Source organism: Bos mutus, chromosome 13, assembly GCF_027580195.1.
Source record: "Bos mutus isolate GX-2022 chromosome 13, NWIPB_WYAK_1.1, whole genome shotgun sequence".
NCBI classification, from domain to species: domain Eukaryota; kingdom Metazoa; phylum Chordata; class Mammalia; order Artiodactyla; family Bovidae; genus Bos; species Bos mutus.
Genome location: NC_091629.1, coordinates 36,554,289 through 36,572,169, shown reverse-complemented (window position 1 = coordinate 36,572,169; position 17,881 = coordinate 36,554,289). Strand labels below are relative to the sequence as shown.

Below are 17,881 nucleotides of genomic sequence, written 5' to 3'. Positions count from 1 at the left end.
CCATCAGTGTGTCCCCTGGACCCTGTGTCTGGCCCTACACTGGCTCTTCAGCAAATGGCCGATCTCGTGTGCCAGCCAGCCCAGGGGCGTCACGGTCCTCCGTCTGCACTGGTTCCCATGGTCAAGTACAAAGTATTAGCACAGGAACGTTTTCAGGCTTTCCCCTCCCCTCTCTGGCTTTGTACCCCGGGCTCTCCCCCTTCTTCCCCAGCTCTCTCTGCAGCGATTGCCTAGGATGTTGTGGTTGTTCCGGTTCCTGCTGCTGCGTAACTGCATGTGTGACACAGTGCTCCAGATGACCACCATTTCATTATGCTTGTGGATTCTGAAGGTCAGGAGTCCCAGTAGGGCACGGCAAGGACACCTTTTCTCTGCCCACAGTGTGTGGTGTCCCCACTGGAAAGAATGAATGGTTTGGGGCTGGATTCATCTGGAGACTCCTTCATGGACATGCCTGGGCTGAGATGACTCAGAGGCTGGGCTAGGTTGGGACTACAGACTGGAATGCCTGCTTGCCTATGGCCTCTCTGTGTGGCTTCTCATGCCTGTAGCCTTGGGACAGTTGGACTTTTTGCTTGGTGGCTCAAGGCTTCAAGCGTGAGTGTTTCAGCAAACAAAGCAGAGTGACAGCCTCAGAAATCATGTAGGGTCACTGCTGCCACATTCCATGGGCTGAAGCAGCCACAAGCCTGTCCACAGGGTCAAGAGAAGGAACAAAGAGCTCCTTTGGGTGGGAGGAGTGCTGAATAATTGGCAACCCATCATTTGAAATCATCCCAGTGGTGTGAAGTCAGGAGGCAAGTCTGGAGACTACGGTCTGGAATAGACCTTTCCAGGAAGCACTGAAAAGAGGTATGGGAGCGTGCACACAAAGTTCTGCAGGAGGGAGAGGGGAGGATAACAGGGGGATTTGAAGAGTTGCTGACTGACATCACCCATCATGTGAAACTGCGTTTTGGCAACTAAATCTATATTTTTGCTCCAGACCGAGCCTCGTGGGCCATGGTTTTCAGGCCTCAAACAGACCAAGCTTGAACAGATCCAGCCAGGCCACCCAAACCTGCCCAGGGGTTTCTTGAGTCGAGGAAACTTTCAGGAGCTGAGACACCATCATTTCCGTCGTCTCATTACAGAAGGTCAATCTGCCAAGGCTGCCTGGCGCAGAAACGCGTGCCCCGGCATCTCATTTTCCCCCGTGTTCATGCTTCCTCTCCCGCTCCTTGTTCCCAGGGGCCAGATCCCCTCAAGCCTGATCTCATTCTTGGGGTGGGAGGGAGAGGAAGGCAGGTGAGAGGGGCTCTCTCTGGGGGATCCTGGTCTCTGAGACAGGCTAATTACAGACTTCCTAATTAATGAGCCGTGGGGTTGCATTTCATCAGCTGAGTCACGGTTGATGTCTGGGCCTGGGCCCGAGGGGAGACTCGGAGGAATCATGGGAAGGGAAGGCTAGCCTGTGTCTCTGCCTCCCCCATGCTGATTCTCTAGCCCCTCTCTTTTCAAACCCAGTTCCTCTTACCAGTTTAGAGGGTATCAGTCAGAGGGTGTCCCTGCTCCCACCTCTGCTTACTGGTATTTTCCCAGGACTGTCCCCCCGTTTGTCCATGCCTTACGCCTGCCCACCCACCAGGACCACGTAGGTTACCACATTGATTACTGGTTCCCAATCACCCAGTTTCTCTTTTAAACTGGATCTCGCCCAGCCACATACATCACACAACTGGAGCGGCTGTCTATACCATGGCAGCCCCATCTCAGGATCCTAGCACCCACTGTGCTTGGCAAAGCGAGCTAGAGACCATTCCTAAGCCTCTCTCCCATCTGTCTCCTTGCTACTTCCCACACCTTCCTCTTTCAGTATCTGTACTTTTCCATTAACATTTCAATCAGGAGATGTATCCATTTACATGAATTTAATGCCGCTGAGACTTTATGGGGACGTGAGGGGAATTCTCTTATTTTGGGGCCTAGAGGTGTAATATTTTTGAATTTTCAAAAGCTGTGCTGTAGCTTGGTCATGAGTGGTCATTCCATACTTTTTATGCCTTTAGTTCTGGGTCTCGTGATGAACTTGGGCCAAAGTGGATATGTTTCTATAGGCTGTGGAGTTGGATGGTCTCCCACCAGATTGATGCTGGCAGTGCCCCTGTGCCTTGCACTAGGTTCCCATTCAATGGAGGGATCCTTAGAGGCTCTGTGCTGACAATATCCAGGCCACCTCTGTAGAGGGCACCTAAGTCTGCTCTTTCCCAGGCTCTACTACCTACAGAACATCACAGGGGTTAAGTTGGTGACCTTAGAGTCAATGAGATGAGTTCTTCATGGAACTAGGCCTCAGCTTCCTCCTTCTATGGAGAGTTGTGAGGATTAAATGAGATAATACATATGAAGCACTTAGCATGATGCCCAGAACAGGTGTGCTCAATAATAGAACTTTCTAAAAGACTTTTGAAGGCAAAGGTCTTTTGTTTGTTTGTTTTCATACGTGGGTGGGCTTCACAGTCTCTGTAACCTCTTAGAGAACACATGCAGAATCCTGTGTGTATAAACCACTTGTTCCTGGACCTACCTCCTGGAACTGCTGTCCCCTCCCACAGGGAGAATGTGGCTCTAAGCCCACAGGGATCAGTCCTGGCTGCTCAGGCTGCCTGTGGATGGGGCTGGAATTGTTCTCTTCATTTTTTGCCAAGGAATCTTTGGGCTGGAATCCTATAGGTGGGATGGCGGGGTCAGAGGGATCATGTGTTTGTAGCTTTGTTGGCTATTTCCCTCCATTCCCACAGCCTCTCGCATTCCCTTGAATATTGCTTGCATTCCCACAGCCTCAATAGCAGATTGTGGTCAAATTTTGAGATTTGTGTTAATCTACTAAACAAGAAATGGTATTTCAGTCTTTTCTAAAAATTTCATCATATTATGAGCAAGGTTGAGCATCTTTTGACATGGTTAAAAGGCCATTTGCATTTCTTTGTGTGTCTTTCTTATATTTAGAAGCTATATATTGGTCTAGATTGTAATTTATGTTCTTACTTTGCTAATAGTGGATTTCTTTTTCTATATATGTTGTTTTTTTTATGTAGTCAGATTTATCAGTCTTTCCCCTTACTATATGTGGATTTTGAAATCAGGAGTTTTTCTCATTTTCAGGTTTATAGGAATTTCCTCATTTTCCATTTTCTTCTAGTTCTTAGATGATTTCCTTGTTCCAGTGACTCTGGCACTACTTACTGAAAGATACTCACCCCCCTCAATTTCCATATGCAGTTGAGCCTGTTTCTGGATTTTTTTTTTAATGTTTCATTGGTTTGTTTGTATATTCTTTAGTTTTCCCAACCCCCAACTCAAACTGTTCATTTTAAACGTTTTTTTTTTGTGTGTGGTTATTCTGGCCTGTTCTTCAAAATGATCTTTATAATAAGAATAGTGTGGGACTTCCCTGGTGGTGCAGTGGATAGGAATCTGCCTGCCAGTGCAGGGGACATGGGTTCGATCCCTGGTCCAGGAAGATTCCACATGCCACGGGGCACGTGTGCCACGACTACAGAGCCCGAGCTCTAGGGCCCTAGAGCTGCACTGAGCCTGTGTGCTGAAACTACCGAAGCCGATGTGCTTGGAGCCTGTGCTCTGCAACAGGAGAAACCACTGCAGCGAGACGCCCATGAACCACAACTAGAGAAAGCTGACACATAGCAACAAAGACTCAATGCAACAACAACAAAAAGAATAGTGTGTATGACAAGGGCAAATGTCCATGACAGAACGTTAGGAGAGAAAACAGACAACAGAACCACACAGTATATACATGTGTCTTTTTCCTTATAGAAAAATAGTGGAAGGGAAAGAGCCAGGAGAGCCTGGTTTGAGTGGTTATCTTTCAGTAATACCGCTATGGGTAGCATTATCTTGTTACTGATGCAAACCTTAATGGAAAATCTCTGCTAACCGCCACGTGGCTGTCTCATCCTCCTTCCTCCTCTCCTCCTCCCTGTGCCACTCTGGAGATCTTATCACGGGTCGGGGCCACAGCATCTCTTTGTAAAGGAGGGAGCACATTACAGCCCAGAGGAGCCCAGGGTTATGGCCTCTGCCAGATCTGGGGGTGGGGTGGTAGGGAAGGTTCAGGCATACCTGGTTCCCCACCCCTGTCCTGCTCTCCATTCAAAGCTCTACACCTTGTGTTCCTTATTGACCAGGAGGCAGATTCCTAAGGGTTAAGGGAACACCAAGGGCCATTCTCAACAAGTTCCTACTCCGGCCCAGCAATGTACAATAGAACTTTCTCTGATGGTGGGTGGAATGTTGTTTTCTGCTCTGTCCAACAGGGTGCCGCTAGCACATGTGACTATTAAGTACTTCAAATATGGCTGGTGTGACTTTTTAAATTTATTTTTTATTAATTTATGTAGCCACTCTACCGCCCAGTGCCTCTTTGGCCAATTCCCAACCTAAAATTGGAAGAAAAGAGCCTGCCTGTGTAGGTGGACTGAGAGGCCAGGCAGGCTGGTGAGGCTGGAGAGAGGGCTGGAGAAGGGGGCCAGCACAGCAGCAGCCTGCCCAGCATCACAATACTGCAGGTGGGAGGTAAGCAGGAGCCTGGCAGCCGGGCAGCCAGCCTCCTCCAGGGGCAGGTCTCTTTGTCTGTAGACCTACTTAACAGCAACCCAGGGAGCATTGTTTCCCGGGGAATGGAAAAGCACCCGGCAGCTGAGCGGCCTCAGGCTGGAGACTCACGGGAGGAGGCAGGACTGAAGAGGGGCTGGGGAAGCCCGCCTGGCCTCAGGACCCAGACGCCACCTGGAGGTACAGTACCCTGGGTACAGAGCTCATCTCGGCAATTTGGTTTTCCTACTTCTACTTCAGGAGTGTGAGTGGCCCTCCCTTCTGTTTGGGGCTGGAGGACGATGGCAGAGCAGGCATGAGTGAGGGCAGACTAGCCAAGGACTGGGGGCTGGGGCCCCCAAGGAGGACGCCAGGATGTGGGGCAAGATCTCATGCTGCACTTTTGAGGGTGATTTGGAGACCAGCCACTGGGGCTGTTTCCTGCCCTCAAAGGGCCCACAGTTGCATGTCCTCAAAATGAACTTTGTGTTGAGAAAATGCTACTGAAAAGGGGAACTGTGCCCCCACAGAACCTGTGGTCAGGAGAGAGGGCAGAAGGGTCACATCAAGGCTTTGAAGTTCTGGGTCTCAGTCAGTAGAGTCCAGCTCCCTGAGATTGTTGGTAGCTGCTTTGTGCCTGGCCCCAGCTCTGGTGAGAAACAAACTACCCTTTGAGTCTAGTTGGCAGCAAGAGAAGGTATCCTCATTTTCTGGGGAAGAGAAACTCAATGTGTTGCTGGCAAGGGTGGAGAAAAGAACACTTCATTCTAGGGGACTCCTTGAGATACAAATGGATGCATCTTCAAGGATATGGATGTGTCTCCAGCTGTCCATCACAGGGGCTCCCAGGCCTGGTTTCCCCCCAGAGCTCCCTGGGGAGCATAAGTGTGTTCAAAATGCAGATCACCAGGCGCCCTGCAGGAGGGGAGGCAATTCTGCCCTCATCTGGGCACTCTGCGCTTTATGCTGACCCGTGCTGGAGCCTCCTCAGGCTCCCAGGTTGGGAGAGACAGGACAAACCCCAGAGGGATGGCCTCTCAGCAGTGAACTTGCTTTTGGAGAACTAGGCTGTTAGTTCCCCAAGGCTGTGCTTTTGCTACAAATGGTGGAGCTTTTCCTAGAATACGAGCATACGAGGAAAATAAGGAAAGAATCTGGAGTGTTTCAGACATTTAAAGCCAAAGGATACACAGGAGCATCGAAAGCCCACCAATGCAGACCCTGGAGACTCAGAGTCACGTGAGGGGTCAAGGGAAGTGTCACCAGGAGGCAGAGGGGAGGGTGGGACTGCCTCTCTGCAGCCACCTTTGTAGACATACACACCCTAAAAACACGCCCTGTAACCCCAACCTCATCTCTCTCGAGTCTTAGATATGGAATCCAAGAATGGAATTTTAATAAGCTTCCTCCTTCCCCCATTAGTCTAAGAAGTATAGTTCTCTCTGCCCTGTGTGCAAAGCACAGAAACTAGGGAGAATGTGGGCCTCCTCCCCTGCGGGTCCCCCTAGAGCAAAGTGGAGGCAGCAGGCCTGTGGGAGTTGGGGAGATCAGTGGTTCAAGACCCTGAGTGGCTTGAGAGCCCCCACGCCTGTCCACAGGTGCTCGTGATGAAACCTCAAATACAAAATAAGAAGCATCGCTTCTCAGCTCCTCCTTCCCCAACATGCACAGAAGGGAACAGAGAACAGCACAATGGATTTCCTCACTGAACTCTCCCATGACTAGGACCTACTCCACACAGCAAACAGTTGTCAGAATGTGTATTTTCCATAAAACAAAATTTTGAATGGAAAAAAAAAGATGCAGTCTATAAACAAGTATCTTTTCTGAAATAGGCCCCACACAGAAAAGGTACCCCCCCACCCAGAGGGCAGTGCAGCTCTGCCAATGCAGAGCTAAGCCAGGGTCACCCGCCGAGGGGGCTGCTCAGCCCTCTCCATCGGCGTGCATGTCCACAGAGACTCTCCTGCATCAGAGGCACCTGTCCCTTCAGGTCACTGACCCGCGTTACAGTCCAACAGGGTTACAGTGACTGCTCACGGCTGCCCTGGGACAGTCCCACTCTGTATGGGTGTGGTGGGGGACAGGAGTATGACGACACAGACGAGAGGAAGTCCATGGCAGACGTCAACCATCGCTTTATTAAGGCTCAGAGTGGTTTGCCAGTCAGAGGGGCTGAGGCATTCACTCCACAGATCCTCACCGCGCTCCACCTGTGGGTGACACTTAAGATGGAGGCTCTCTGAGATCCGGAGCCACACTCACATCCACCTTGGAGGATGAGACGTGTGTGCAGAGAGTGTGGCTCAGAGCGTGGGGCTGGCTCTAGCAGACCCTGGGCTCTGGCAGGGGTGCTGGCAGGGAGGCACCAGAGGGCAGGGACACCTCCCCCATCCCTCCCAGCCCAAACTATGGCTTTGCTATCCTATCGCCACTTGAGTGGGTGTGGAGGGCCCGTTCCCCACCCCTCACTCCGCAGGCCCACGCGCTACACTGTGGGAGGAGACAAAGGGAAAGCCCTGGAGAAAGCAGAACAACCCCCCACCCTGTGCCTGGGACCAGGCCAGACCTCAGGAGCTTTGAACCCCCCAATCACTCCTCCTCAGCTCCTCCCAGCGATGGGTCTTCTCAGGTTGAGGCTGGTCACTCAGAAGTGAACCCGCAGAATGTCCTGGCTGGCGAATGGCTGCTGGCAGGCTGTGCATGTCATGGCCGGGGAGCGCTGCTTCTCGGTCAGGCAGGGCCGGCACAGGAGGTGACCACAGGGAAGCTGGTACGCAGACTCCCTTTTGAAGTAGGGAGAGAACACTCTTTTGCAGGATGTGCATTCAGGGCCCAGGCTGCTCCCAGACTGCTCTGGTGAATCAGGGAGGAAAACAGACCAGGGTTAGGGAAAGTGGTCCCCAGTCCAGACTCCATCTGGGAGGCAGGGCATGTGCCTGGAGTAGAATAAGAAGCTTCTCTACCCTGCACCCTGCAGCAGCCTGGCCTCCTCCCTCCCTAGGTCACCCCTGACTGATCAGGGAGGAGAGGGTTCTAGGGAGCCTGAGAATCTGGGGAGCCTCCTCTCGATCATCAGTGCTCCAATGAATGCTCAAGAAAAGCTGACTTTCGAGGGCTGCTGGGCAGCACTGGGTCCTGCCTGCGGCTCTCCAGCAAGAAGGACTTTCCCCTGGATAGGCTGCCAAGGTCAGAGCAAGGCACATGCTCACCCTGACAACCCTGATAAACTGCAAGAAAGGTGAGATGTGACAAGCAGAGGAAAAAGCAAAATATGGTGTGATATACCCAGGCTGAGCAGGTCAAGAGGGGACGGAGGTCACCAGAGGGGCAGGGCTGAGGTCTGTCTGTGGCAGACCTGCCTGCTGAACCTGGCCCTGCATCACTGGAGCCCTGGAGCCCAGCAGCTCCCCTCCCAACCCGTCCGTCAACCCCCTTCTTGTGCTTCAGGCTCTTTCCTTCATGCTTCCCACAAGGTTTCCTGAATGAAGGCCACAGTGGGCAGGTCCTGCCACCCCTCCTCCCCAAGCTATACCTGCCGCTCTTCCTTCTCTCATGGCCCTTGCCTAGGCTTGCTGCTCTCTCTCCATCAATCCACACCCACCTGGAGAGGGCAAGGATGGCCTCTTGGGTGAAGAGCCATAAGAATGAAAGGGAGCCAGCCATGCATGAGGTGAAAGAGACACCATGTACAAAGAGAGGCTGGTCCATTAAAGAACCAGAAAAGACAGAGGTGTGATGCGAAAGTGTGCAGCTTCAAGAGTATGGCAGAAGAACATGCAAGACCTCACAGGCAGCAATTTCTACTTTATTCCAAGTTCAACAGGATATCTTGGAAGAATTCTAAGAAGTGGAATACCATGACCTGGCTGACATTATAAGAAGATCCTGAAGGCTCCTGTGAAGAGGACGGGCAGGGTAAGGGTGACTGCGGAGGAGCAGCAGAGGCTGCTACAGGAATCTAGGGGAGCAGTACAGGAGCCAGGGCCAAGGTGGCAGCAAGAGTGATGGAGCAGAGAGGACCTCCCCGAGATCTACTTTGGAGGAGTGGGAAAAGGACTTGATGGTGAACAGAACGTCAGGAATGTTGACGGAAACCAAGGATGACCTCCCGTGTTATGGGCTTGACCACGGGGTAGAAGATGCTTGCTCTTTACCAGTGACTGGATGATGGGGGTGCTTTGGAGGACAATCTTTGGAGGCGCCTGCAGTTCTGAGTTAGAAATTCACTTAAGATATCCATGAGTTTCCCCTATAGGGGGGCCAAGTAGCTGTAAGGGAGGTCAGGGTCTGATTTCCAAGAAGAGGTAGGAGCTATATGAACATGGGCGGTCACTGGCCAAGCGGGCTCTCGCTTGAGTGATACAGAGTATAGCGAAGAGGGTCCAAGACCACAGTCTGGAAGAGAAGAAAGAATCAGCACTGGAAACTGAAGAGACACTGGAGAAAAAGAGCATAACATCTAGAAGACCAAGACAGGAGGTGTTTCAGAAAGGAAGGAGAGGTTAGCCACAATAAATGCTGCCAAGAAGGTAAGTGACCATCGAATCTGCGGTCATGGAAACTGTTGGCCACCTGGATGAGTCAGGTTCTGGGAATGATCAGGATGGAAACATAATCAGAGAAACAGGGAGGTGGGGACAAGAAGCAGAAAAGTAAGTTGGCCTGGGATCCAGGCAATGAGAACAGACTCAGTTTAGACAGGCAAGAGGAAGAAAGTGTACACCTTATCATTAGCCCCACCAGACTTCACCTTGTAAAAAATGCCCCAGGTTCTCTTGCTTTGTATCCTGACTGAGTCTATCGTCCATTATGGTCCCAAGTTCATTTTAGGCAAAACTTGAATCAGTAAGCTACCACTGTTCTAAGATGCTAGTTAATAGGGAGGGATGAAGACGACATACTCAACTAGAAATCACTCTCCACATTTATATAAAGTACCACAGATGTCAGACGGGAGACAGACAACATTAAAAAAAAAAAGCAAAAAGGGAGAAACAAACAAATGTCCTCAGGACAGAGTAATTAACATTAGATCTTACCAAAATCACCAAGCCCCAACACCACAGAATTACTAAGAATTAAATAAAGCCTTTCCTGTGAAGAGTTACACTCATAGGCAACCCCTCAATTCCCCCTAGAAAAGGAATGGCCTGGCTGTTGGAACTAGGGGAGCCTGGTTTTGGAGGTCCACAGAATCCCAGAGGCATGGCCCAGTACTCTGTTCAAGAGTCTGAGGAGATGGACAGGGCCCCTCTTACCTGAGCTGGTGCTGGGCCTCCAGGAAGTACTGCTCCCTCTTGTGCTGAGGTGCTGGAGCTGTCCCCTGGTCAGCCGGGCTGTGAAGGAGGGCATGGAGCCAAGGGTTGATGTCAAGGCAATTTCCAAGCTTTGTGACAGTTTTTGCTCATGGGACACTGGGCCTGTTAAGAGATACACAGACCACAATATCCAGAAAGAGCTCTGGCAAAAGAGAAAACCAAAACACAAAGTCCTCTGAAGACCACAAAATAGTGTTTCTTCTTTTTTAAACATTCTCATTTTATTTATTTATGTATTTATTTGTCTTTGGCCAAGCCACACAGCATGAGGGATCTCAGTTCCTCGACCAGGGATAGAACATGTGAGCCCTGCAGTGCAAGTGTGGAGTCCTAACCACTAGACTGCCAGGGAAGTCCCACAGAATGGTATTTTAACTTCAAATAGACACAAACATAAAGTCCTCCCTAGTTTCCACTAATAGACTGTGATAACAGGATACCGGGAGGTAAAGCCCTGGTGTTCCTGGCAGTTCTTACCCATCTCACATTGCTTTCAGGATTCCTGGGCTCTCTGCCAGCTTTCCTCCTCCTGTACAAATTACTGGGCAGGCCTGGGCCACCTAGTGGCTCCTCTGCAGAACTGCACCCTACTTTCTGAAGCGTCCCTACCTGCCAAGGAATAACTGGGGTAAGCAAATGCCCAGCCTTGTAACTCTGCTCCTTGCCCCCACTCCCTCCTCAACAGCCTTAGTTTACTCGTTCCCATCTGCTAGTTCCTCAGCTCTGCAGGGCAGGGCCACTGGCCTGCACTCTCTCGGTGTTCCAATCTTCTCGCCTCCTTAGGTAAAGCAAAGCAGTTATTACCGAGTGGAATAATGAAGACCTCTCTACCCATTTCACTATCTAGAGGGCCTTCTCTGGATATGGGCTAAGGGTGAAGGCAGCAGGGGATGGGGACAGCTGCCCAAAAGAGAACCCAGAGATTTGCCAGATAGCAGGATTCCCCAAAGTGGTACGCTAAAAGTACCCCAAAGTAGGGAGTGGAATGTTTGTCCTACAGTATATAGGATGTAGGGTATCAGCCTGCGGCCTTGAAGGAGTACTAGTCAGCCTGCTCCTGTGTCACCAACAGATCTCTTGAGGCTAACACCAATGGAGACTTCCACAAACATCAAGGTCTAAGCACCTTTCTTTTCATTTTGCCCCACTGCACCTCAGATGCTTCCAGGAGTTTCTGGGGGTCTTGTTAACTAAAGTTTACACTCAAAGTCAGAAAAGACACAGATGTAATCTTTAAGTTACGATCTGCATAACCCTTTTAGACTAAGAGAGGAACTTTATAGAATGGTAAAATCTAAACGGACTAGTTTTCCTAAGGAAAAAAAAAAGAGCTTTCTCCAAAAGCACCAAGCACTGACAATCACAGGGGAGTTTTACCAACATGCAAAGTGTAAATGATTCTAAAACTATTAAGTCGTTCCAGAGTTTAGAAAAGGAGAATTTCCTAATTCTTAAGGAACAAATCATCGAAACCAAAACCTGACCAAAGATGGTGTACACTTGTGCACACACACACCCAACTGCAGTTCAATTTCATTAATGAATGCAAAAATCCTAAATAAAAACACTAGCAAGCAGAACCAAGAATACACTAAAAGAAGCATGAACAAATGAAATTTCGTACAGGAATATAATAATAGTTCAATATTAAGAAGCCTACTAGTATACTTCACTGCATTATCGTTGTTGTTCAGTCGCTAAATTGTGTCCAACTCTTTGTGACCCCATGGACTGCAGCACGCCAGGTTTCCCTGTCCTTCATTATCTCCCAGAGTTTGCTCAAACTTATGTCCATTGAGTTGGTGATGCCATCCAACCATCTCATCCTCTGTTGCCCTCTTCTCCTGCCCTCAATCTTTCCCAACATCAGGGTCTTTTCCAATGAGTTGGCTCTTTGCATCAGGCCAAAGGATTGGAGTTTCAGCTTCAGCCTCAGTCCTTCCAGTGAATATTCAGGGTTGATTTCCTTTAGGATTGACTGCTTTAATCTCCTTGCTGTCCAAGGGATTCGAAAAAGTCTTCTCCAGCATCACAATTTGAAAGCATCAATTCCTTGGCACTCAGCTTTCTTTATGGTCCAACCCTCACATCCATACATGACTACTGAAAAAACTATAGCTGTGACTATATGGATCTTTGTTGGCAAAGTGATGTCTCTGCTTTTTAATATGCTGTCAAGGTTTGTCATAGCTTTTCTTCCAAGGAGCAAGCGTCTTTTAATTTTGTGACTGCAGTCACCATCCACAGTGATTCTGGAGCCCAAGAAGATAAAATCTGCCACATTTCCACTTTTTCCCCCTCAATAGATATACAAATATGCCATGAAATGATGGAACCAGATGCCATGAAATTAGTTTTTTGAATGTTGAGTCTTAAGCCAGCTTTTCACTCTCTTCTTTTACCCTCATCAAGAGGCTCTTTAGTTCTTCACTTTCTGCCATTAGAGTGATATCATTTGCCTATCTGAAGTTGAAGATTTCTCCTGGCAATCTTGATTCCAGCTAGGTGACGCAGTGGAAAAGAATTCGCAGGCCAATGCAGGAGACTTAGGAGATGTGGGTTTGACCCCTGGGTCAGGAAGATCCTTTGGAATAGGAAATCACAACCTACTCCAGTATTCTTGCCTGGAAAATTTCATGGACAGGGGAGCCTGGTGGGCTACAGGCCATGGGGTTGCAAAGAATCAGACCTGACTGAGCAGGTACAAGGATGTGAGTAAGAATGTGGCACAAAATCAATCACTTTACTGTATTAAAAGATCTAATGATGAAAAATCATAATATCATCTCTATTGATATTGAAAAGGCATCAGACAAAATTCAATCTTGGGTAAAAACACTGAATAAAATAGGAATCATTGGTGTGGGAAAGTGTCTGAAGCCCCCAGTGAACCCCACCTCCTGATACACATGTCCTTTGAGTGTGAACTGGATTCAGTGACCTGCTTCCTACAGAATACAATAAAAGTGATGTCACTCTGTGATTAGCTTCTGCAAGACTGACTCCCACTTATTTGCACAGGCTGGTTTATATAGCTACCATGTTTGCTGCCCTTGAGAAGCCCACGTGGCACAGAATTGAGGGCAGAATCCAGCTACCAGACAAAAAGGAAGTGAAGCCCGCAGCGCAACAGTTCAGCAAGGAACTTAATCCTTCCCGTGAGATGGCTGCAGCCCTGCCAACACTTTGACAGCAGCCTTGAGAGACCCTAAAGCAGACAATCCAGCTAAGCGATGCCTGGATCCTTGAGAGAGAAGCGATAATCAATGTGTGATTCTTTAAGCTAGTAAATTTTGGTTTAAGTTGGCAAAGCACAAAACACAGTGCCAGTGCCAAGGGTCACCCAGGAGGAGTAGAGACAACGGGCTTGGACACAGGACACGGGATTACCTGTTGAGCAATCCATGAGCTCATTGGCAGCTTTCATTTTCTTAGCAGTGTGCTCTGAGGTAGAGGGTGAGACCAGAAGGCTTGTGGTAGAAAAACAGGAAGCATTTAAGCCAAGGCTACTGTCTGGGCCATGTTCGGCCTGCTCCATCTTCCTTTTCCGAGAGGGCAGAGCAATGGCAGAAGGGGTCACTGCCAATGCAGTCTGTGCTCTCCCGAGCAGGTGGCAGCCAGGGATGGAGTGCTGGAGCAGGAAATGGTCGATTCGCGCCTTCAAGGAGGGGTGAGGCAGGGGCTGGGAGTGTGGAGTAAAGGCTACTCCTGTGAAAGGGTCACTGGGCACTCGGCCCCATGTGGCTTCACTGCGGTTACACTTCTCTAGCGTGCTCTGGTCAATGACCTTGCCTGAGGGCAGTAGCATGGGGAAAGGCATGATCTCCAGGGTGATGGGATCTAAGAACTCTTCAGGTATATCCCGAATTACCTCAGCCAGCTCCTGTAGGCTAGAGGGGGCCTGCTGGCCCTCAGACTGGCCCCCAGAATCACAGTCACTCTCCATGGGCAACGCTGGGGCCTGTAAAGACAAGTCCTGAGGGAGGCTCTCTGAGGCAACCAGCAGGACACTGTCTATCACTTCCTGAGAGCAGGTTTTGGCTGGCTGACCCCATACCTCCAACCGCTTGATACAAGGGACACCACCACCTGTCACATGGGTGATACAGATCTTGAGATGGGCCACATGACTAAGAGAAAGAGCCCCTTTATTCCAGAGCTCTTGAGCCACAACAGCAGGGGAGGGGAGTGTGGCTTCCACTGGGCCAAAAGGTGGCCTGGCCTTGAAGCCCCTGTGGCTAAATACCACCTGGCTCTGGTTTTTCAGTAAGACTTTGCCCACCAAAGTGAACGCTTCCTTGTCCGGAATGGATGGCTCATCTGGGTCTGGGGTCCGGCACTCAGGGGTATTCCAAGATGCTCCGCTGGATAAGGCAGATGTGTACATTTCCAGGCCAGTGACATTCTGGCCTCCCCCAGCTGAGAGATCTATGTTAATCCTACAGATTTCCACACTGAAGGGAAAGGAAACTGTCACATAGACCGGTGGCTTAATGAAATACTCTGTCCTGAAACCATGACTTCTCTTTGTGAGGTCTTCAGAGATGAGATTTTCTACTTCATAGCCATCAGCTGATATCTAGATTTAATGACAAAAATGAGACACATTGATTTGATGAGCTCTAAATCAAGGTGAGTTTTCAAGAACTTGTCACTTCTAGTAAAACTCTAAAGAAAATCTGAAGGTCCTCATTTGAAATTTCCTCTATTATATCAAATTTTCCTGGGTTTTCCTTTTCTTTTTTTGGCATGCATCCAAGATCAGAGGAAAGGCTGAGGGCAACTGTGCCCCTAAATACTGCCCATCCTTAAAAAATGAGCAACAAAACTCTGCCTAATCAACCAAAATCCCTTCAAAATAACATCTCTATGAAAAAGCAGCAGATATACAAGCTTTTTTTAATCTTATTTTTAAATTTCAGAGGATGAAAATGTACAGATTTAGGGGGAAATGAAGATGTTCACTGAAGTTTCCAATTTTGTATTTGGACTCTATCAATTATGACAGTTTCCCCAGGAAGGCACAACAAAGGAGCTTCTTGTAAATCTCTGAATGGTGAGACTTGGGGAAAAACAGTTTGCATAGGAACAAGGACCACAAAAGACTATGGGGCATTTCAAACAGTGAATGTGCTAAGGGTGTGACTATGAGTAGCTTTTTCTCCCTCTTAATATTTCCAATACTTGTCATAAGCAATGGAAATTTTAAGGTATCATTGTCTGAAGGAGTCAGCTTAATAATCTGGGAACCTGAAATAATGTGCTGCATGCAGAAATTCCAAACTGGGGAGAAGTTCAATTCTCCCCTTGGAGTTTCCTTACTCCATGCTCTGGACTGTGGAAACATACCTTCCTTTGCACAAAAGGGGAGGCAGCTTAATCCAAATAATAAAGCACAAGGAATCCATACAACAAATACAAGCCATTATTTCTAGCATGAGAAGTTAGCAAGAACGGCAGTGATAGAATTTCTACCTTCACTATGACCTTGAGTGAAATTAAAATTTATCATAAATGATAAATTGATGAGAACTGGAGAGGAGAGAACCCTCAACAAAATGAGTCACAACTCAGCTTGTAACAGTGCTGACTTTAGAGGTACAGCCTGACCCATGCTTACCTGAATATCATCTGGTAGACTCTAAAACAATGAGGGTGAAAGCACATTAAGCCTGAATTGTCTTAATATACAAGGCAGGAAATGGGGGAAAACATGAAAAACAGATGTCATTTATTTATTTATGTGTATATACTTGCTCTGTTTACCTTGTTGCAGTAAATTCTTGGTCTGAACTGTGGGAGGCAAAGATTTATTACCATCTTTATGGCTGAAAGGATAGCTTCCAAGCATCAGAAACAGCCTTAAATGAAAAAATAAAACTTAGTATTAGACAAGTTAAAATTCAAATCTAAACTCTTAGGAGTTGATTCCTAAGAGATGAGAGTTAAACAGAACAAAAATTTAACAAACATGCACTCTCATGGTCTATATTTATTCTCTTTCTATACAACATGCGATGATTACAAGGGAGATTTCTTTTGCAGATTGTGTGGTTTGGTTCTCTAGCTGATAGTCATTCTAAAGCCCCAGTGGAGGCAAGAGCCTATCAGCTCTGCAAGGAGCTCCCAACAGGAAAGGGAGGGTCAAAAGTAGATGCTGCTGCTGCTGCTAAGTCGCTTCAGTCATGTCCGACTCTGGGCAACCCCATAGACCGCAGCCCACCAGGCTCCCCCGTGCCTGGGATTCTCCAGGCAAGAACACTGGAGTGGGTTGCCATTTCCTTCTCCAATGCATGAAAGTGAAAAGTGAAAGTGAAGTCGCTCAGTCGTGCCCGACTCTTAGCAACCTCATGGACTGCAGCCTACCAGGCTCCTCCGTCCATGGGATTTTCCAGGCAAGAGTACTGGAGTGGGGTGCCATTGCCTTCTCCCAAAAGTAGATGAGCTCAAAGTAAAAAGAGGAATACTTAGCCAGAAGGTTTAGAATGAAAATGGTCACAGAAAATAATCATAGTGGTGCTATGCATCTTTCATTTAACACTTGTTAATGCACTTATGTTTTATTAAAGTGAAAACAATTAGAAGAGTAAAAAATATTATTATTGAGAAATAGAAAATCTTAGAGTTGAAAACATCTTAAAAGAACATCTAGTTCAAATCCAATTCATCCTTGAACAAGGCAAGGATTAAGGGATTGACCTTCCACACAACTGTTGAAAATCCACATATAACTTTATAGTCTGCCCTCTGTATTGATGGTTCCACATAAGTGAATTCAACCAACCTCAAATCGTGTGGTACTGTGGTATGTATTTAGTGAAGAAAATCCATATATAAGTGGACCTGCACAGGTCAAGCCTGTGCTGTTCAAGGGTCATCTGTAGTCATTTTGATGACCAATATCCAGGGAAAGGGAAATGGATGAAGGAGGTCAAAAAGTACAAACTTCTACTTAAAAGAGAAGTAAGTTCTGGGGATGTAACATACAACATGGTGACTACAGTTAACAATACTGCACTGCATATATGAAAGCTCCCAAGAGAGTAGGTCTTAAAAGTTCTCAACACACACACACAAATGTAACTACATGAGGTGATAGACATTAGCTAAGCTTGTTATGGTAACCACTTCTCTCTCTCTATATATATATATAAATATATATATAAAATCATTATGTTGTACACCTTAAATTATACGCCTTTAACTACACAATGTTACATGTCAATTATAGCTCAATAAAACTGAAAGAAAGAAAATGACTAATATACTAATGTCCAACAGCCTTTGTTATATTCTCTATAGAGAAGCAGGGAAGCCATTAGAAACATCTCTCCCAGTGGCAAGCCTCTCCGACGGATCTGAACTCCTTGGAAAGGCCAGCCATTCCACGCTTTTCCATCTAACACACAAGGCCACAAGAAACCCCCAGTAGGGACAGGGCCACACTCTGTGGTCTTTATGTTGCCGTGCTCAGTAGGTGCTACTTGCAGAGGCCAGGCACGTCGGGCATTCTGCAACATTTTAGTGAGCAGCTTCTGCACAGGGAAGCTGTGCCATGAGACTTTTGAAGGTTTGTTATCTCAGCCTAGCCCCTATGTCTGTTCTACATATGAACACGAAATATTTTTTAACATGGTTTTAATACATGAAAGAATTTTCTAAGAAGGGAACTTCCATGTAAATTATAGGAAGATCACACTTCATTTACTTCAGGTTTTTACCAAGAGGAGTTCACTTCTGAAAACCACATCACTGAGAGAAATGCTAATATATCTGACAGTCCACATTTGTAGCAGTCTGCATTCTAGATGATTCTATATGTTGGTAAAAGCTTTTGATTACTTTTTTTTGGCCATGCCACGAGGTTTGTGGGATATTAGTTCCCCAACCAGGGATAGAACCTGTGCCCTGGCAGTGAAACAGCCAAGTCCTAACCACTGAGCCACAAGGGAATTCCCCTGATT

At 47.7% G+C, this 17,881-nt stretch overlaps 1 protein-coding gene across 7 annotated transcripts in view; it reads right to left on the bottom strand.

The window, feature by feature from the left end:
* Window positions 1–6,710: 6,710 nt before the first annotated feature.
* Window positions 6,711–17,881, bottom strand: part of UBOX5 (U-box domain containing 5) — a 46,682-nt gene continuing 35,511 nt past the window's right edge. For 4 of the 7 annotated variants that reach the window (XM_070381311.1, XM_070381309.1, XM_070381310.1 and 1 more), the window contains 4 exons: window positions 15,684–15,778; window positions 13,308–14,496; window positions 9,858–10,019; window positions 6,711–7,452 (listed from right to left, as the gene is read on the bottom strand). In XM_070381311.1, coding sequence (XP_070237412.1) covers window positions 7,244–7,452; window positions 9,858–10,019; window positions 13,308–14,496; window positions 15,684–15,737 — 1,614 coding nt within the window. In that variant the 5' untranslated portion in view covers window positions 15,738–15,778 and the 3' untranslated portion in view covers window positions 6,711–7,243. The remainder of the gene's footprint in view (window positions 7,453–9,857; window positions 10,020–13,307; window positions 14,497–15,683; window positions 15,779–17,881) is intronic. The other 3 variants (XM_070381312.1, XM_005893947.2, XM_070381313.1) reach the window with 3 other exon arrangements.